General features: G+C 36.1%; 1 protein-coding gene across 1 annotated transcript in view; it reads right to left on the bottom strand.

Annotated features, from left to right (window-relative positions):
• LTN1 (listerin E3 ubiquitin protein ligase 1) overlaps positions 1–22,092 on the bottom strand; it is a 31,946-nt gene extending 9,854 nt beyond the window's left edge. The window contains exons 1-20 of the mRNA XM_058018246.1: positions 22,013–22,092; positions 20,180–20,383; positions 19,783–19,881; positions 18,564–18,794; positions 17,539–17,591; positions 16,370–16,550; positions 15,451–15,624; positions 14,215–14,405; positions 12,881–13,019; positions 11,379–12,164; positions 10,861–10,902; positions 9,506–9,698; positions 6,865–7,104; positions 5,725–5,872; positions 5,324–5,474; positions 4,432–4,633; positions 3,377–3,536; positions 3,104–3,208; positions 2,704–2,846; positions 495–630 (exon numbers count right to left, since the gene is read on the bottom strand). Of these exons, the coding sequence (XP_057874229.1) occupies positions 495–630; positions 2,704–2,846; positions 3,104–3,208; positions 3,377–3,536; positions 4,432–4,633; positions 5,324–5,474; positions 5,725–5,872; positions 6,865–7,104; positions 9,506–9,698; positions 10,861–10,902; positions 11,379–12,164; positions 12,881–13,019; positions 14,215–14,405; positions 15,451–15,624; positions 16,370–16,550; positions 17,539–17,591; positions 18,564–18,794; positions 19,783–19,881; positions 20,180–20,383; positions 22,013–22,054 (3,620 nt within the window). The 5' untranslated portion in view covers positions 22,055–22,092. The remainder of the gene's footprint in view (positions 1–494; positions 631–2,703; positions 2,847–3,103; positions 3,209–3,376; positions 3,537–4,431; positions 4,634–5,323; positions 5,475–5,724; positions 5,873–6,864; positions 7,105–9,505; positions 9,699–10,860; positions 10,903–11,378; positions 12,165–12,880; positions 13,020–14,214; positions 14,406–15,450; positions 15,625–16,369; positions 16,551–17,538; positions 17,592–18,563; positions 18,795–19,782; positions 19,882–20,179; positions 20,384–22,012) is intronic.
• Between the last annotated feature and the right edge of the window lie 169 nt (positions 22,093–22,261).

Here is a 22,261-nt window from a genome sequence, read left to right as displayed (position 1 = left end):
TATGATTATTTTGGAACTTTGTTACCTGGATTTTTCTCACTATAGTAAAAAAAGATAATCTCAGTATATTTTCATTCCTCGCTGGAAGCTTTTCAAGTTACATTTTTGGGTCCAGACCTTTAAAAGACAGCTAAGACTGGTATGCAAGTTTTTTTCCTGCTACCAAAATAAGCAAACAGAACTTGGAACTGAACATCCAGCAACACCTGCAAAAGTTGGTCAGTTCTGAATACATTTGAAAACAGTTGACATCTTTCAAAAGCATTTACAAAGCTCCTCAGCCTCCCAGCCTTCCAGGTACTTTTGTGCAGTATGAGTTAGTTATATACTAAGCCAAGGTTTTTACAAAAGCTTAAATATGTAATATTAGAGCAGTAGATGGCAATTGTACAGATTGATTTTACTTGAATTAATTTATTTGAATTAGTCTGTATTTTTAAACTCATGTCTTAGAAATAAGAAAAAAAGTCAAATTATCTCAAAGTTGCACCTACCAGCTAAAGAGAAAGCTGTCCTCATTATCATTTTTCCAAGATATTATGATTTTCAGTACTGCAGGTAATAGATGATCACAATCAATACTTCTATCCTTCAAGCAGGTGTTCAAAATGGAAAGACACCCAAATGCTCCTGTGACATAATAAAATGTAAACTCAATAGTCTTAACTATCAAGACAAAACAAACATTAGAATGTGTGTCAATAGAACTTAATTTTAATATTGTAAAACAGTTTGGATAATACCTAAGCTTTCTTCTTTGAACACTTAATCCACAAATGTCATTGTTAAATCAAAATACAGTATCTTACCAAACTTTTAAAAATAAACAGCTCCTATAAGATAAGGTGATAGATTATAAAATCTAAAAAAGGAAAATACCTGCTAAGATTGAAATTTCTTTGTGCTACTAAAAATACAGTAAGCTAAGCAATAATTTGGGCAGATAATGAAGACAATGCAACTGAAAGTTTTGAATTCTAATATTATTGGAATGTTAATTGGAGTTCTAGTCAGAATGTTAATTTTTACTTTTAGAGTGAAGTACAACTATTGCATTAGTACTGTTTTCCATTTTTAAGAGGAACTGTATTTATCTAGATTTCTTGGAGAAAATGAACATTTCCAACAAGCACAATGACAAAAAAAAAAAGGTAAAGTATCACATATGCATAGCAAAACCAACCAAACAAACCCCTGCTTCACTTAAACAAGTTCAGCAGCAATTTTTTTCGGCTGCTGAAAAGAAAAAACACCATTGGCACACTGGTGTGGTTTACATGGATTAATCTGCAGTAACTCTTTGGAACGCTCTTCAACTGCTCCAAAGCTGCCTCAGTCCAAACAGTTTATAAGCTAAATAACGAAAGTCTTGTAAATATTTATTTAACGAGACATATTTTGAATAACTGACATGTATAGAGCCTTCCTAGAGAGTGTGTTATCACCATCAATTTTCATGGTCTGATACAATAACAACTACCAGTGTAAACCGTGGCAGGGAAGATATTGACAGTCCGAGGCCGCTGTTAGCAGCAGAGTAATAACGGGGTATATAATGGTAAGCCTACAACCTACATCCCACTTAATGTGAATTTGGACATATACGTTCTGCTCAGGAATACCTAGAAAACAGAGAAGTAGTAGAAGGGAAGCACCAATTACAAATAAAAGGCCTCCACAACAGAGGAGAAGTGAGGATTCTTCCATTTTCTTCTGTTCAAAGTTTCACAGATACATTTGTTTGCCTCACTGGTTCAATTAGAAAGCCAGAAAGCCTCAACTAAGTTGAAAGAGTAGAAAACTACCATGGTAGAGATACTTAATATTTCTCTCAATTTCTGCATGTCACTAACACTGATCATTTTCACACCTGAAGAACATCCATTTGAAGAACTCATCTGAAATCCTAAGAACACTGCCAAGGGACAGATGTCCACAGTTTAAAGTAACCAAAGATAGGTTTTTCCAATTTAAGTAAGCACAGTTCTGTTACAAAATAAAAACCATACATTTCAGTTTTCATATAGACTGATCAATAAGAGTAGATACAAGTACACACAAAAGCAGTAAGGGACAAAAACACAAAGGACTTTCCTCTTAAATTACATGTAATCCATACAGATAGAAGGACTGTATGTGAGCATTTCCAGTTTTCTTGAAAAGCAGCAAGTTTGTGAAAACTTACACCCAAATAGAGTGGCTGTAGACCCAAAATAAGTGGCTACATTCAAAGCAATATCATAATACATCTCAACCTTATCTTAGGTAATTTTCCACAGCTGCAGACATTTCATGTAGTGCAGTTTCAGTTGGAGGAGTTATTAAAAAATTATATGTGTGTAAACTGTGAAAGAGTTGTCGGCAAACTATCTAAAGACTATCATGACCAGCTGACAATAGTAGTATTTTTGCATGCTGTGTAAAGCGTAAATGGTTCATTGAAGTACAGTGACATCAGGATGCTTTTAATAACAGCCTAAGTCTCTTCATCTTAATTTTGTATCTGGCAGTAAGGCTTGTCCTTTGTGAATGAGGCAGAAAATTATTATGCCAAACAGTCTAGAAGAAATAGGCAAACTGAGAAAGCATTTCTTTATAGGAAAAATGATATTATAATAAGTATGTTTTATCTAAAACCAAACTTTATTACAAAAGAATGTTCTTAAATTCTGATGAACTACACTGAGGTAAGAACATACTCACCGTCAGTGCTGGAAAGCTCTGTCTGTGTACATGTCATAAGTTTGGCCACACAATGGAAGACAAGTTCCCTCTTTTCTTCCTCAATTAAGAAAGATGATAAACACTGAAGTGTATGCAATCTGCCCTCTGTTAATGGAAGAAACCTATTAATACAAGCAAAACACCAACAATGAAAGGAATGCAAAAGCTGAACTAGGAAACAAAGTATCAGTTAGTTCATAATGAGGCAATATCCTCTGACATAACTAATCCCACATGCTAAACCAAGTCTGACTTTGACATGCCATACACAAGTATCTTCATTGCCAGCCTTCAGCTGTCAATGGTCAGAATCAGGATCATTTCACACCATCAACATTCACAACAAACTGCAAGTTTATAGGCAGCAGTATTAAGATACCCTTCTGTTGTCTTGAAAAGTTCTTTCCTCTCCCAGGATCCAGCATTCTCAGCACGGATTACTTTGGCCATGGTTAAGGACCAGAGTCTTCCATGTTCCTCTGATCTTCAAAGAAGAAGAAATACCCTGGTTAATATATACAGATGCTCAGGGCTCACCACAAAAGCATTTGGATGCATTCTGAATCAACACACATATAGAAATATAGTGGCACTCCATACAATACAAACTGTGAAAACAGAGCTAAGAGTTGTTTCACTTGTTCTTACATACCTGTCAAATATAGTTTGCTGCAGGTTAGCTGTACTACTCAGAGTACTGAACTCCTCATATGTTATGTGCATCTCTTCTAACATATGAAGATATTCCAGAAGCAGATAAGGAGGATTCTCCAATTCTTCAATCCATTGTAGTGAATATAACAGTTCTGCAACTAATTAAATAACAGATGTTGTTTATAAATGACTACTGACTCGCATAAGCAAGAAGTTTCAGGTCAAGATTTTGTTGATTTTTTAAAATATGTTTTTAATGCAATAAAGATATTATTTTTACATGCAATCTCAGGTGGTTTAGAGCATGAACTGAATATTTGCCATTTTATCATAACATACAAGAGAAAAAAAGCTACAGTAATCTGTTCTAGATAGTCAAGAAATTTTAAAGCAAATTAAGCATGATATGACTCCTCTCTGTTCTCCCCCTTTTCTTTAACATATATTTCTTGCAGACAACGCAGTCAATACCTAAGTCCAGAAGAAAACCAAGTAAATGTCATAAGAGTTAGCACATGGTTCCTTCATCAGCTTACAAGACCCACACTACACAATTACACTTCTCATCATGGCAAGAATTCTGGAGATAGAATTGTTAATTTGATAATGCTGCATTTAATTTGAGTATTCTTGAAAATAAAAGGAAACTAGATTCCACCTCATGGAATTAAGAAAAGTTGTTGTCTCAAACTATCTTTACATTATGGTTAAACCCTCAAGGGAGGGATACAGTTCTTGTTGCCCACTCATGCCAATGCACAGTGTGTTTTGGCAATGAACATAACTGAAGTTTTAAAAATTCATACTTCTCCCAGTTCAATGTTCTATTGAGACAGGATGTATATAACCAAAAGAGGTCCCACGAATATAAAAACTGCTTTTATAAAAGACCTGAACATTACAAAAAAAAAAGAAAGGAAAAAAGGCAACAAAAGGTAAAAGGATAATTTCTCATACCTGTATGCCAAACTTTAACTATGCATTTCTAATTTTCAATTCAGGTTACAACTACTACAAAATAAAATTCCTTTAAGTTTTACCATTGTAACTTACTTATATTATCAATTTCCTTTCTTTCAGAATCATGATTTCCATGGACTACACGATTTTTCAGTTGAAGTAGTACTATTTTACTTAATAAGGCTGAAGTACACAGATGGCCTGGAAGTTTAGTTGTGCCACACAGCTTGACACTTGATCCCAGAGGTTCACAATTCATACTAAGCCTTCCTTCCAAAAGAGGCTTGTGCATCCACTGTAATATGTGCATAAAAAGAGTATGAAAAAATACTGTGATCTGTTTAACCTTAAAAATTCAGAATTATTAAGAAACAAACATGAAGCATACACATTCATATCAAAAGCACAATGGTGAGGATGACCCACTCCAGTGTATTAAAAACCTAATTGTACAGCAGTAATTTGGAATTGTACTGCTGCTCAGAAACAAATACATTTCTTTAGAACTCTATGTATTTTACAAGAAATTATAGGGTTACTGGTGGCTGCACGGGAAATTTATGTCCTTCCCCATTCTCTATTCTATGCATGTCAGCATTCTGTTAAAAGATAGCAAACCACATTCTTCTGCAGATATTGGTGTCTTTCACAAAATTAATCCTTATGAAGAATTAACTTAGAGATAAAAACATCTTCACAATGTATACTCTGTAAGATAAAATTCCTGAACTGTAAAGCAAGTTGCTGGTGTTCTGTGCAGAAAAGGGTAATTTCATGGATTTTGATTTTTCTCCAGTAATACTGGATGGATCCATAAACAGAGATTTTATCCTCTTTATAGACAAAGGCTGACAAGAACCTCTGCACAAACATATGGTACTCATAAGTGCAGTGCCATGTCATAAGAAATAAAGCTTACCACCCTAGGGGACAGAGGCTTGAAGAAAGACTGACCGCCCTGTACAATCCATTAACATTTCCATACCTCAGAGCACAGAGATTCATGCAATTTCCCCCATTCAATTTTGTTCGGTGTCACATGCTCAACATAAGCTCTCACAAGACATTCAGACTGTCCATCAGCTTCCATGAGCTTCAACAACAAATCACTGACTGCAGAGATCAAAACTTGAAGCCTGAGAAAAGGAGAAAACACTGCAAACAAGTTTGGCACTATTCATTAAGAGCCACCTGCATATTTTCCATTGATACAATGCTCCATACTTGCTGTACCAGGGGTGGTATAAGTTTTGCTCTACCCACTGCCTCCAATAGGCTGAAAAGTCTCAGTAATACAGATGTCAATTAAATAAAGGCTATTATAGCACTGATCCTGGTTTGTTTTGGAGAACAACACATTATGGAACAGATGTGAATCCCAATTACCTTTTAACATCCAAAGAGGAAGACTGAACTTGGTTCTTGACCCACAGTGCAGCTTTAAGCAAGAAGGTGCTCTGAGTGCCCTGAAGCTGATGCACAAGTGAATTTATACCAGACATCCAAGTGTGTTTTAACTTGCATACAAGTACATCTATTATAGGGAAAAGGAAAAAAGAAAACAAAACAACAAGTAGACAAGCAAAACTATCACAAACAGGTAAACTCTAATGACAAACTACAGCATATAGCAACAATCACATGTCTAAAGGTCCTACAGTAGGAAAATAATTATCTTTGCTGTGGTTACATGCAAAAACCATCAAAGGCACATACATAGCTTTCTTGTTGAAGAGCAATTTTAAATTAACTGTGACTCACAGGTAAGATTTAATTCATTTGAGAATTAGAGTGACGTTCTTGTTGTCTGCAACCATATGTCCATACAGTCTTCAAAACTACATATCTTTCTACCAAAATATTGAACATTCACAATATCAACAGTCATTTATAAAGCAGCAGTGTTTTCCAAGCTAGTACTGTCCTACTTCACTTCTATGACAACACTGAAACATTGTATTTACTTGTATTAATTTCAGTAAATGCATGTATCAATTTAACACCCTCAAATTCTGCATTCAGAGAATATAAATCAGCATCTCAGATAAACATAAACATGAGACACTGGTAGAGAGAGGCATGGATCACAATTTGTCTGGGCAACTTGGCCAATATAAATGGTTTCAGAATGTTATCTGTAAAGAAGCGATTGTACACATTTTTTCATAGACTCCCCAGATTGCAAAATGAACAAAAAAAGTTCATTTGTTATATTTCATAGACTTTAAACAACTTCTGTAACAGTCCAAAAAGTGTGCAATATCATAGCCTCCAAGTTAGCTGATATTAACATTAAAAAAATCTTAAAATCCTTGTAAATGTGTTCAGGACTTGATACTTAGTAGTAACTATGGGCACTGTAAATTAAAGCACAGATTTTCATGTCAGTTACAGCTGCAATTGCTCAATGTATGCGAAGCCAGTATTCTATCACATATTTTCGTGATTCTGTTTCATGAAGAGGAAGAATTTATATGTAATCATCACCTATGAAAAAGCTCAGCTGAAGTTCTTTTTCCAGATTACCTGTCAAGTATGTTGCATCCTGCCTCTGAGCACACAGCTGGAAGATGGTAAGGAGCAAGTCTTCTGAGGATGGCATCAGCAAACAGCCTTTCACTGAGCTGAAAAAGCTTGAGGCCACATCGCAGATGAAAGATACTGATGGTTCAGTATCTCCAGCTTGAGAAAGATCCTTTGCTTTAGACAGAGCTGCTTGAAGTTTATCAATAATCCTTTCAACAAAGGTTTCACCAATCAATGATTCTATTGGGCAGAGGAAAAAGACAATATGCTTTGATTGCTTGATAAACACGACCATGCAAAGATGTCATATTAATATAGACTAATTTGATTTTTATTAACTAATTTTGAATGCAAAATAAAGTGCACAACAGTTTCAGTCTAATGGATACCTAAACTCTTCTATTTCACAGATACCAGCCAACATTTCACACTACTAAGTATCTTTGCTCTAAGCCAGCTGAAGCAGCTTTGAAAAAGGTATTAAAGATAGAGCAAGTGCAAAGTGATCCTTCCCCCTTTTATGCCCTCCTAGCTTCTGGCAACCAACTGTGAGCCGAAGATTTCACTGTACTATTGCATATAGCCACAAACATGCTTAGATCCTTTTTCATGGGATACAAGCAAGCCAATCCCACTTCTCCTCAAACTCCACAGTATCCTGTGGCAATGAGTTCCATTATTTAATTATAAACTGCATGAAGAAGTATACTTTTCTCAGCCCTCAAGACTGCTATCTAAGCATGTGTTAGAAATTCAAGTTCTTCCACTGAAAGAAACAACGATACATTTCTCATTATTTGCATTTTCTATACAAATTGCGATTTTACGACTTTTAAGCACAACCCCATCCTTAATCACTTCAACTAGAAACTTACAAATTCTAGTCTGTTTTCTTGCCTCCACAAGCAGAAGCCACTGCTTGTCTAACCATTCCTGCCAGATTTCTTTGGGCATATTCTATTACATGTTTTTCAAAAGCATATAGAATATTGCAAGTGACCAAACTTGAACAAGAATATTGCAGTGACCAAAACTATATGCAGTATTCCAGATATTAACAACATATTCAGTATATTGACTACATGCTATAATAATTTTCATTTGTCCTCTGTTCTTTTCACAGCAGCTCCTAATAAACTGTGTTCCTCTTTTACTACTCTTTTACAACCTGTCACTTACAGGGAAACACCACAATGACTGAAGATCTCTTTCTAACAGGTCAGAGTCTGTCATTGAATTGATACAGTTACAATTGTGTTCTTCCCATGTATACTTGTAGTATTTACTGGCTTTGGATTTCTTTTGTAATCTTTTGTATCAGTTAAGCATTCAGCATCACAACACACTGCTATGGATCTGTGAAGTTTCAGCAACAATTATTTTCCTTTCACTATTTATCCTTTTTCCCCTTTAATTCCTTTCATCTTTAGGCTACAGACCCATGAAAGGTTCTCCTATTCTCTCCAAGACAATTTGCTTAAGAAACTTAGATAAGAGATCTCATTAAAAAAATCCTTTTGGAAGTCCACATACTCTACTTTGGTTTTAATGACTAAGTCAAGAACTATCATAGCTCCTCAAAATCTCTTAGGCTTCAATCAATATGATTTAAAAACAGGTCATCCACCACCCAGCAGAAAATGAGCTCAGGAGTGCCTCTGGCTCTAGAGTCAAAAAACAAAGTCACTGGACAATCAGCCCTAGAACATCACACACTCACAAGCACATTTGTTGAACTCTCTGTGGAGAGAGGAAAGAGGTTTTCCTGATGGTCCTTTACATCAGAAGATCCAGTAACAGAAAAAACAATCTTAGGACACCTTCAGGATGCCTTGTCTAAGAACATGCACCACAGTGAACTGCCTGTGAAACCTGGAAGCACTATGAATGTGCACAGCATCCACTGACACTGAAATATGTCACCACAGGGGATCAAAGTAAATGCTGAGTTTACATGGAAAACATGAAGAAAAATTAATTCCCCTGGAAGTCTATATAAGATACTAAAATTGCAAACAAATTAAACAGGATGATATTAACAAATTAAATAGGATGCTATGAGTAATAGCTATTAAGAAAAAAACCTGAATACATATACAGCATAAGACCACATACCGAGTTTTAAAGACATAAAAATAAATGGAAATGGCTGAAAAAAATTCAAAGATCCTATAACAAAGCATTGCTAAAACACACATAGGTCCATAACAATTGATTTGGTATTCCAGTTTTGAAGGTAAATTTCACATGGTATGGTTTAAAAATTCACATTACAGCACATCAGCTGATAGATCAAGCTTACTTAAATTTTCCTCAAGTTTTCAAAACTTGCAAATCTGAATCTTCTCTTTGAACACTGCCCTTGTTTAGCAATGTGGACCAAAAAAAATGGCAGCTACTGCTGCAAGTTAGTGTTTACAAAATTAAATAGTATGTAGTAAACTGGCTTAAGTATAAAAAAAGCCCAAAACTATGAAACAAAAACCCCAACAAAAACCAACCAATCAACAATAAACTACCAGGAGAAAGCCTAAATGTTCTACATGAAGTATTCTGGAAGATCCCAAATTCTTTCAATCTTATGCAAAGGGTTAAGTGCAGCATTTACACTTCATGAACTCCAAGGATTATATATGCTCACCACTTTTAATGTGCTGTGACAACACCAAGCTCAGAAGAGTCCACATTTCCGAAGAGGCTGATCCTGATGAGGCTGTTCTAGGTTTTAAGCCCAGGTGACACAGATCATCTGCCAGCATTACCAGTCTTTCTCCAAGCATGTCTCCTTTCAGCCAGTCAGAGACTAAGGAAAGTTTTGTTGTGCCTGAGCATGCCTGGATCACAAGAAAAACATTCCAGGAATCTTTTGAGGGTATTGAATAATAGAATGGTTTGGGTTGGAAAGGACCATAAAGATCATCTTCCAAGTTCCAATTTAAGTACCAACCCCCTCCCAGCAAACCAGGCTGCTCCAAAACCCATCCAACTTGGCCTTGAATACTTCCAGGGATGGGGCAGCCACAGCTTCTCTGTGTAATCCATTATTAACTATTAACTTTTATTACTAAGCACAAGATTAGTATGTCAAACTTGCACAGACAGAGTGAGAATTACATCATCTGCCATAAAAAGCCTTCAGATTTTACATCTGTAACAACATCCCCCAACTTTCTTTTTGTCAGAGACCACAACTTATGGCTGGGTCAGATCTCTATTGCAGAGTGAAACAAGTCACTTTTTGAAAATGCTTCCTTATGTTTCTCCTCCAGTTATAGAGCCCTGGAAATTCCTACATTGGAGTTAGAAAAATAACTTCTGTATGACCGAGTTGACTGAAATAAAATCTATTTACAACATAAAAACTGTTTACAGCACCTGAATTTCTTTAAGAAGAAAGAGAAGGTCACAAAAACTTTATTTTGCTGATGAGCCACTGTAAGTTAAAAAAAATCACAAAAACTCAGTATTCCTAATATACACAGCATATGTGAGGGAAGATCCTGTGGTCTATGTACCGGACCGTAAGTCAAGTGTTATGAGTTCTTGTCCAAAAATTCATCATACACTTCCTATTTCATCCCATCCCAACTTAAATGTCAGTTTGTCAATATTCAGCAGAAAAAATCGAATACTACCTTTCCCTTATAAGCACCTTGTAGGATGATGATATAAATAATAACTTTAATTATTGGTCTAATCCCCAGCTCCATTCTGTCTAGCTTAGAATAGATGATCCACAAATTAGGAATCCCTCTGGCTCACAAAACAAACTGATCAAAAACAGAAGGGACAAAGATTTTTTTTGTTTTGGCATCATCATTTCATTTTTAAGAATGTCCCCAGATTTAAGTGCATTTAAATCAAACACTACTCTAAAACTGTAAGATTTTCAAACTATGGAAATTACCACTACAAAAACATATGAGTCTCAAAGCTAACATCAGAGAATTATTAAAAATTACGCATAACAAGAACAAAGAAAAATCTTAATCTTACCTTTTGAATTATCTGGAGAAAAATAACCCACTTAAGATCCATCTGAAAAGAAAAACAAAATTCCCCAATATTTAATAAAAATCTTTGCTGACTAGGAATAAATAATCCCATTTTATCTGTTCTGTAGGCATAAGTAGAAGCTGATAAAATTCAGTAAAAAAGTTATTGATTGTATCATTTTTGTCTTGTAAATCTTTCCCACAAAATTCAGTAAGGGACTGTATACAAAAGGCTACCAATGACTACTATTAAAGTGCACTGTATAAAGAACCAAGAGGAGAGAAATTCTGATGATACTTTTTCAAAATTATTTAGACCATATAGAAAAGGACAGAACCTTTCACCCCAACACTATCATGTCCAACTTTCCAAAAACTATCTTCCTTATGCTGAACTTAACCCAAATTCATGTAGAATTATCATCCACGCAACAGTGCCAAAATAAGATTATTAGTGAACCACAGCCCACAATAACAGTAATGACTCTGATAAAAATTAACATCATGTACCAGTCATACCTTTACTAAATCATCAAGAATGACTTTCCTTTCATCATTATTGTTGCAACAATGAAGTACACTGTATAAAATATCAACCAGGAAATGGGTGTCTTTTCTCCAGTCTTCTTTCAGCCAGGTTATTAAATTCAGATACAGAAATTGTACAGATGGACTTCGGTTATGAGCTTTCACGTCATTTTGGGATTCAGCTTGAGCAGGACTTACATTATTTCCCTGCTCTAAAAGTACTTGGAAAACTCTGTTTGAGGAAAAAGTGTTGAGCAGGGTAGAGAGAAAGTTCAAATGCTGTTCTGACTTCTGTTCATTGACATACACAATGCTCAGCTCAGCCAGGTTGCAGACTAAGTTCTCAAGAGGTTCTTTCCTTAGACGTGACATTTGCTGCAAGTCAGCTTGAATTTCAGAGTCACCATTTCTAACTTCCATGAGCTTTCGACTCTCAGTGTTCCTTTCAAATTCATCCTCATCTGTAAATCTGATTTTTAGAGATTTTCTATTGTTTGGTTTCATAGCACTCTTCGGATTATGAAGAATTTCTAGCAAACCAGATATGGCAAACAGTAATTTCCTGTCAGCATCCAACCTATCAACATGAAGTATACACATTTTTGAAAGATGGCCCCAAAAATCTGTCAACAGTTTCTGGAAAACTTCATCTGTGCCATCATCATTGGAGAGTTCTGCTTTAGCTTCCCAGGAACTCAGCATTTCTTCTGTTTGATAAAACAATGGTCCACTTTGTAACTTGGGCTCCTTAAGTACAGCACTGACAAAAGGAATTAACTATAAAGACAAAAAAAATGTATTAAAGAACAGTGATCCAATTTATAAAACCATTTTATTCTTTATAATACCAAGAAATTATATAATTCTGAAAAACATTCTGGAAGCAACTCTGCAAATATCAGAATTATTTATGTTTGAACATTTTATAAAAACATACAGGATGAGAGGCACTTTTTTCCCCCATAAATATAACTTTAATTGCACAGTAAAAAGGATGATTTCATAGGAAGAAAAAAACCCCTAAATTCAGTACCTGTACTTTTGCTACACATTACTGTCTACAACTCCCTGAAAGGAGGTGGAGGTGGGTCTCTTCTGCCGTGTCTCAAGTGAAAGGATGACAAGGAGTGGCCTTAAATTGCAGCAGGGAAAATTCAGACCAGGTATTGAAAAAAAATCAATGGAAATGTGGTCAGGTATTGGAATAAGTTGCCCAGGGAGTTGGTGGAGTCACCAGCTCTGGAAGTGCTTAAGAGACACCTGGATGAGACTCTTGGGCACATGGTCTGGGGGTGATTTTTGGTGGTGCTGGGCTGACAGTGAGACTGGATGATCACGTCTTTTCCAGCCCTGACAATTCTGTGTGGTTTTTTTCCATAAAATCTAGGGAAAATTTAAACAGAGAAGTAAATCCTCACCTAAAATTCACATTTCTCTTTAATTTTGCCTTATTAAATGCACACACAACAATATTCAGTATTTCTGATTAATACCTGGTCACATATAAGCATTTGATGAATCTGGCTTTGGTCTTCTGCTTTCTGTAGTACAGCAAAGCACAGACACTCCATAAATGCAGTTATAATTGCTGAACTTTCTGAAGGACTGGCTATTGTCCTCTCATTTGACAACCTGTGAGAAGACACAGAAGAAACCAAGTAACCCAGTTTTCAAGAAACCCAGTATGAATGTTATTAATGTACCCTGAATTACCTTGTTCTGATCCAGACACCAGTATGAGAATACAGGATCACAGAGTCATTTGCAGGAATCAGATAAAAATAAAGTCAATTTAGAAAGTTGATAAACCCAAGAATTTAACAGAATCTATATCAATGAAATTCTTCATTCAGTCTTAGCTTCAGAAAAAACAGATCTACATAAACAGAGAAACCATATACAGCCTAGCACACTGTCTCCTGTTTCAGCTGGCTGTCAAAACTCTTTTGCAATTTTCCATACAATACACAGAAGTTCAGAGAATGTGACTTTTTGTCATTACAGGGAAAAAAAAAGAGGAAGAAAAAAAAAAGAGGAAAAAAAAGAAAGCCCCTTAAAGACAGTCTCCCCAGTTTTGAGTCGGAAAACCTGCAATTTCTTTGCTTTTTAACGAATATTAGATCACACGAATGATCACAGAAATATTACAATCATTACTACGTGTAATAAAATTCTATACACTTTTCAAACAAACCCCTACATAAGTCTCTTCTCCAAGAGCTCTGCTAATTTTCACACCAACATCAGCAGAGAACTGAATTTGTTTTTCATTTATTTTTTAAATAAATTAAATTTCAGCATTTCCTAAAATACTTTCTATATCCTTTTGAGTATGCAATGCACAGGTGCACATTTAAATTACATTTGATAGAAAGGTGGTTTTGAGATATTTTAAAGGCACAAAGTACAAGCAGTTTCATCCTTTAAAAATGAGTATCACAAGAATTACAGTTTGTGCATAAAGGAAATGTCACTATCACAAAGTTAATCCCCTATGTAAGAATTACACACTGGTGAGAAGAGTGTGATTCCTAAGAGTCACTCTTAATTATAATAATGTTCCATATTCAAATTTGTCATGGAATAAACACAAGGCTTTGACAAGGAAAGATAAGAATGCTTCATGTAAGGAAGATATAGTAAAATCAAAAGGAAAGCTGAAGGTTTAAAATGACAGGAACAGCCACAAAGGACTGACTCCAGTTTTGGATTTTGAAAATAATTTTAAAAATATAATCTCATTTATCTTCAAATGCTTAAAGATTAGTTTATTTGTTTCCAAACATAAAAGAGACTGATTCCAAATAAATAAATTTGTGGTCCATACCCTTGAATTATAGAGCTGAAAAAAACTCTGAAGTATTCCAGCTTCGGTTCCACAATGTCAGGAGGGACCTTGCTAATGAAGGGCAGGAGGTTTGGGTAGATAACAGTAGCTAATCCTTGCCCACCTTCTCGAAGCACTGTCCAGAGCTTTGGCAGAACTCCTTTTCTGGCATTTACATGACTCCAACAGTCCTACAGAAAGAAATTAACTTACTGTAAATTAAACAACAATATATTGCCTCAGAAGAACCCCCAAATTAGCCATTTAACCTACATCCCCATATTATAGTGAAATATGTCATTGTGAAATTCAAATTCTGTTAAGTTACTCACTTGCCAGTATCTTTAAAATCACTTTCTCCCTATTTTGGCTTGTGAAGTTAAGATGATAAAACTATTTCTGCACTGTTTAAAATCAATTGACCTTTCTTAATAGCAACTGCAATTAAAGGTTTCTCTTTAATCATACTTTCATGATGCTTCATAGGAATCACTATTGTAATTAATACTGTATTTAATTTTAAGTTCTCATTATCACGGAAAGCCAATGAGTTTGGAAGTGTCACTAACTTCAAAACTCTCTTCAAAAATTTTCTGATGGTTAGAAACTGCTTTGGCACTTCCCCCTCCCTAAATTTTTTTGTCATCTGATCTATTTTAATTATGATCATATCTATTATAGTTCAAGGTACCTATATTTATAACAAGCTGAACAAAGACCGTTAGGGGTTTTTCTTCAAGAAAACTTGTTCCAGTTCATTCCAGCAGTTGCAAAAGGGAGCTGCAGCATTAAACCTTCAAAGCATCCCAGTCTATGGCAACAACTCATCCTGCTAATAAATTCAAAGCCAGTGTTTCACTTAAAATTAAGGGAAAAAAAAAAAAGCTACAGAACCCTTACATTTGAAGGGGAAACAAACTAACCAAAAATGCACTGCAGGTCTTTTTTGTAACTGTCTTTAACAAAGAAAAAGGTTTTAAGCATTATTTGACTAACTAGTAACTACATTGGATGAAAGGGTTTCAGATTAATTAAATTAAATTCATAAAACAACACTAATTTTCAGACACGCTGGACATGATATATTTGAAAGTTACACTGAAAGAAGGAGTATGTACCCTTATGGAGTTCCTGTTACTAACCATAAAGAAAACTCAGTCAAGCCTGTCTTCCTAATTCTACACAGAGAACAACACTTGGTGAAAAGTTAAATTTGATGAAAATATCTCACATTACCTCAATAGTGGTGATAGTATAAAGCACTGCTTCCCAAAGAGCAAGACACACCACTGCATCACTGTCATCAATGCTGAGAAGAACAGCAGGACAAACTCTTGGTGCTTCAGCTTTCACCACCTCAGGTAAGTGCTGGCAAAAAGCAGAAATCAGCTCAAAGAAAGATGAGCGAACCTGAGAGAGGCCACAGAAGGAAAAACAGAATTTGTCACTACATGTAGTTAATAAGATTCCTTTTAAAGTCAATAAAAGTTTACAACACACCATGCCCATATTTCATCACATTAACAAAGGTTAAAATATTATTAAAAACCAAGAAAAACAAAATAGTTATTAAACAGTCTTATCAAATATTTTAATACAATTTGTTTACTGATGAAATGCCTGTCAAAAGTTGTATTTTATATACTTCTCAAAAGGCATTTTTTCCAAAAAGCAACTTAAAGCTTTTAAACAAAATACTATTGCATTACTTCATTACTCTATGTACAGTTAAAAACCAGTAAAACTATTTAAAAAATGAAAACCCCAAAGCACCAAGAATACATGCTGTAAGTTGACAGTTTGTATCTTCTACATGAATTTTAATGATGGCCAAAAAGTAGATTATGATGATATAGAAATAAAAATTTAGCCTACTAGATAAATTTTCAAGTAATATTGTCTATATTGAGTTTGGCGGGTTTTTTAACATTAAGTTCAGTCAAATATTAGTCCCAGATCAAAAAAATTTATAATTATGTTAACTGAACATTTCTTTAGCCTTTCTGGAATCTACCTAGAAACCTGAAGGCTGTTTCAAACCTAAGCAAAGTACCAAGAGCATCCTTGTAGAATACAAGTAATTAATACTTCCTTAGGTTAAGGGTATTACCTGTAACAAAAACCAAGCAAAATAAAGAAGAAATTAAAAACTCACCTGTGATACATTGTTTTTGCTATATTTCCAAAATTTGTTTTGGGACAGAAGTGACATTAACTTTTCCTCCAATGAATGCATCTCTTTCTTTGGAAATATGCTGAGCAACTTTTTTAAAGCTAACAAGGAACAGGTCAGAATCCGGAAAAATTTGGCTTTCCTTTCTTCTTCTGGTACAGTTCTCAGAAAGCAAAACAAAAAAAAAGTTAAAAGTGGACCACAAACAAACCAGCAGTCATCCCAAGTTTGTCTAAACTAAACTGCCTTCATTTTTTTTGTGTTTATTTTTTGATTTCAGGTGGCAGCAATATAAATACATAAACTTTCCATAGGTTCTAAATTACACTATGAAGTTTTAGAAAAAAAGTTACAAGTCATCTCATCTTCCAGCTACTCACAAATTATATTCTTAAAAGAGCTGAAACAAAATTAGATAACTGATAACACTTTCAAAAATATTTATATTAAATGTTGTAGTAATAAGCAGCTGGGACTCAATTTTATCATGCAGAAAAAGCCAATTCTTTATTCACAAAGCTCATATTAATAGGAAATATCAGAAGGTACTTTGTTAGACCAAATTGGCTAACAATACACTGACACTCAGTTTAATCGTCAATAAATGGCTAGGGTGTCCATCTGTCAAATCTCTTCATTTTTGGTTAGTTTAGATATTTTGTTCACTGATCCCTATGAGACAGATTTTTTGTTTATTGTAGGTGCAAACAATTCTCTTACCAGAATAGTCTGTTGTGTTAACTGCCTTCATTTTTTATGATTTTTCACATGGGAATGTGAAAAATCATAAAAAAATGCTAAGCTAGCTGCACTTAGAATAAGTAACAGGCTAGCTGGTAATTTAGCAGAACAAGGCCTGATTCTGTATAATAAACTATATAACATTAATATTTTATATAATAATTTTATATATATACACATATATATATATATATATATATTTGGCCTTTCTTTTATAATATCTCTACTTGTATGCAACACTTAAGTCCCAATTAAAGTTGCTGGGATCTGGATTCAAATAATTATTCTGTCTCCTGAAACAAAACTAAACTCACTACTTCCAGATCTAAAAACTAAATTCACTAATTCCAGAGAACCCAATAAAGATCAAGATTTAAAGAATTAAATATACATTTATCAGGCAAACATACTGAGGGTCACTAAGTGTATCAGCTGTTTCCTTCAGAAGGTGATCTTGAAGTACCTATGGGGGAAAAAAACATGCATATAAACCCAAAGAAATGTAATACTTATATGTGAACAATATAGTCCACACATTATTCAGACACAGCCCTACAATAAAATTTCACAGCCTCTGAGCTGTCTAATATTTTTAGACATGCTAGTAAACATGCTAGAAGAGAATTTGACTCATGGTGAACATAGTAGCTGTGGTACTGTCTGAATTGAGTCTCCCCAACACTTACTAAATTGCAGCCTCATGCCAATGTGCTCCTGCTAAAAAGAAGCCAAAATGAGGCAAATCAAATCAGTTAGGTTTGCACATGACAGACCGGCAATGCAATCTTTGAACTTTTTTTAATTCGGTCCATTGAGTATCATATCTAACTGACAGAAAAGCATAATGGCCAGAATTAAACTTGTAGATGCTGAAACACTGTTCAGCATTCTGCATTCTTCTTCACTATAGGTAAACTACTCCAGCATCATTATTCCATCTGTCAGCAACATTATGTGTTGACTGAACATTATTACATAGGAATGCACACAAGGAAATACACAATTCATTCCTTTGGTTCCAGTCATTCTCATCTCAAGTCCAATAAAACATATGTATTTTTTTCTCTGCATTCTTTATTATTTTTCTTTTTTATATTTCCTTACAGAAGAAATTCTCCCCTGTGAGGGTGGTGAGGCACTGGCATAAGTTGCCTACAGAAGCTGGGACTGTCCCATCCCTGGAAGTGCTCAAGGCCAGGTTGGACAGGGCTTGGAGAAACCAAGTCTAGTGGACGGTGTCCCAGCCTATCGCAGGGGGTGGAACACAAAGACCTTTTAAAAGTCCCTTCCAACCCAAATCATTCTCTTCACAAGGGCAAAGTTTCAGGCAAGAAAGAAATTTAACCATGAAGCACAGATAGGGGAAGGATGACTTTAAAACTTGTAACAGAAGTTGACATATACAAAGCCTTAAAAAATACAAAAGGAAACTCACATTAAGAATTTCATCCTTACAGAATACTAAGGCTTCAGGTTGTTTGCTCGAAGGAAAAGCTTTTTCAAAAGCTACTTTTGCAGCAGAAGCAGCAGGGGAGTAAGTGTCACACTGAGCAATCAGCCAGTAACCCATGATACTCTTTAAGTAAGGAGCTAAGTGTTTTTTGACTTTAAGAATCAGTTGCTCAAAAGATTGCTGAGTTGCTTCTCGAACACGGCGATCATGATCCTGTTAAACAAAGAAAAGAAGGAAAAAAAGAGAAAGGTTTATTGGTTTAAGAAATGCACCTTTGATTTCAGGTACTTCAAAGCAAAAGTGGTGATTAAAAAGCCATGTTTGCAATTAATTGGATTTGAAACATAGATTTGAAAATACACACCAATGACAAAAAAGTTTTGGTATCCAAAGATATGGGGAGCATCCTAATTTAGAAGCATCATATTCCCAAACTGTTGTACACTCAGATTGTAACTTTCTCCTGATATCCCAAACAACAGTTTTTGTTTCCAATTTATACAAACATTTTACAGACAGACAAGAGGCAGGAGAAACAGGAAGCATTGAAGACATCTGAGTTAGAACTACCATCAGCTGTGCATTGCAATCCTTAATTTGCAAATGAGTTTAAAAGATCATGATTTTTTACACTCTTGACTCCAGAAAGAAACAGTAGGAATCTCTCTAATAGTTAAGAATAGCGATTCATTTTGTTCCATACCATGTTTTCAACAGTAGCCATTCTAGACAGCTTGGAAATACTATAAATAGATGAAGAAACTTATTGCTAATCTGGCTACACACGGTCTTTTCATATTTGGGTTTGGGGTATTTTTTTAATGTTAAGTCTGGTCAGCCCTAGATCAAGAAAGTTTATAACTATCTTAACTGAACAGACTCTCTAGCCTTTTTGGAATCCACATAAAAGAACTTTTCCTCAGAAATATAGTACCATCTTTTAAACATAAAGGTCTAATAGACCTATCAAGGAAGTACATCCCAGACATTTACAATTCAAGATTCCACCCACTGCCAATACTGAAATATGTCCACAAAAAGAACAGCATTTTTCTTCAACTTGATGTTTCTCCTAGAACAAGTCAGTAATTCCAACAAAGGTAGATAGGTCAAACAAACAAACAAACAAACAAAGACCACCTTAGAGGTAGTCACAGGAAGTAGATAGGTAAGTTTCTAATTTAAATGTTTCAATACTTACCAGTGAAATTTTACAATAAATTCTTGGCCAGTAAGGAAGAACACCTTTAACAACTTCTGCTTCTCTTTCCTTGCACATCATCCCAAACTCTTGCATAGCCTAAAATTAAAATATCAAGGGCATGACTTAAAAAGTCAGGTAGATATAATCTGTAATTTACCAGTTTGTATCTGAAACTGCAACTTCCTTTTCCAAAAATCAAATAATTTCTTGCAAATGAGCATCTATAGAGATAACTGCATGATGGACCTTGCTATAGGTTATCCTGGATATAATCTGTATTGCAGTTCTCGCAAATCCACCAAAGTGAAATTAGGTATTTCCTCTTTCTCACTTAAAAAACTGGTATCATTCTCCAATTAAAAAAAAAAATATGGCAGGCAAAGGATACACCTACTTTTAACTTGGTTGTGACATCCCTTTTAGAAAGTTTTCGCAATACCATTCGGAAATCAGCATCCACAAGGCTGTCTACTTCTTCTGCTCCTTGAATTGCAGGAACATATCCTAGATCGCTCTGAGACGTCCCAAAGCCGATAAACCCAGGCACTGTCCCACGTTCTTTCGCAAGGAGCTCTGCAGCTCGGCCACTGCTAGAAGGCTGACAAAAGAAAAGGGACAGGAGTCAATTATCCATTTAATTTTATTTTGCATGCATTACACATTTAAAAATATGATGCTAATTTTATTTTATAATGAACCTTCTAATTAACATAAAGTCTCTCAAAGAAGAGTCCACCTGTGCTTTAAACATAGAAACCTAGAAAATTATTCTTCTCTTTAGGATCAGGCTGAGAGACTTGGGGTTGTTCAACCTGGAAAAGGCTCAAGGGAGCCCTCATAACATCCTTCCAGTATCAGCAGAGAGCCTACAAGGAAGCTGGAGAGAAGTCTTCATCAGGAACTGTAGTGATACAACAAGGAGGAATGACTTCAAACTGAAATAAAACAGGTTTAGATTAGATATGAAATTCTTGACTGTAAGGGTGGTGAAGCCCTAGCACAGGTTGCCCAGAAAAGCAGGGGCTGCCCCATCTCTGGAAGTGTTCAAGGCCAGGCTGGACAGGGCTTGAAATAACCTGGTCCAGTGGAAGGTGTCCCTTCCCCTCGCAGGAGGTGGGACTGGATGAGCTTTAAAGTCCCTCCCAACCTAAATCACTCTGTGAGTTTATTTGATGATTCTGTGAATCAAAATTCTCTTTTCAAATAATGCATGAATACTTATGGAAAATTATTGCTTTTATTGTTTTTTTTTCCTAACAGAAAATTTCTTCTGCAAGCAAACAATTTATTAAGAATCTATAAAGAATTTATTAAGAAACTATTTATCCTCCTTCACTATTTCTGGCTTTCCTAGTTCTTATACAGCTTCCTAGTTCTTATACAGGCCAATACAGCTCCCAGGGAATTCTCCTTTATTCTCTGAACAAACAAAAACATACAGACAAAATAAAGGATTCTCCCAGCAACCAAGTGGCCAAAAATGATTTAGAGAAATGTAGCAAAAGCATGCATATGTAACAAATATAATAAATACCATGAGACAGTGTGTGTTTTGGAGCTCAGCACCACTTCTAGTTTACCCCATTTGCCCACTGTATTATTGGCTCAGGTTTGTTTCAACGCTCTTTTCGAAAGACTGCCCCAAAACTAACTGAGGCTAAAATGACCTCTGGGACACCTTATAAGGCAAATAACTTTTATTTCCTTATGGCAGCAGCAATTTTGTGAGCTTGTGGGGTTTAAATAATCTTTTCTGCATGTGAGCTGTAAAGGATATGCTGCTTTGCGTTCCCTAGTCTTCCCTAAATCCACGGAGGAATTAGGGAACCTGAACACCACACTTCTCCCACAATTCTGAGCGATAGGGCAGATATCACGTCATCTCCGGCCTTTTGGCAAGAGTGTATTCTAAAACTGCACAGAAAACCACACCGAATGTACCACCGGCCCCTTGCTAAATCTACAGCCGCGGTGATTTTGCTCTCCGTCTCCGTACAAATACCACAGCAGCAGCAGTCACGCTCCCCTAAAGCACGACCCAGGCCAAGAGGCGGCTTCGGGCCCGGTCCCAGCTACCACAACCGGCCCCGAAGATCGCGCTGCCCCGCCAAGGGAGCCGGGCTCCGGCGGCCCGCGGCCCTCCGCCCAGGGCACCCGGAGTTCCGGAATCGCGAGCCCCCGAGCCCTGGGCCCCGCCCCGCCACCCGGCCCCGCGGGCCGCGCTCACCCGCAGGTTGCCCTTGGTTCGCTGCTTGTTCTTGCCCCCCATGGCTGCGGCGGAACCGGGACCGGGGCCGACTGGAGCCACCGCGGGTACCCCAACACTTCCGGGGCGGGGCCGCGCGGCGCGCGAGGGTACCTGCCTCGAGTGGCCTTAAACACAGCAATATCCTTTAAAGAAATAAAAGTTAAATCAATCGATCTTAAACTTCGAGCGTCCCGTGGGGCCTTTACGGAGCCGCAGCGTTCTTGTACA

Source organism: Melospiza georgiana, chromosome 2 (genome assembly GCF_028018845.1).
Source record: "Melospiza georgiana isolate bMelGeo1 chromosome 2, bMelGeo1.pri, whole genome shotgun sequence".
NCBI lineage: Eukaryota > Metazoa > Chordata > Aves > Passeriformes > Passerellidae > Melospiza > Melospiza georgiana.
This window is presented reverse-complemented; position numbering and strand designations above follow the sequence as displayed.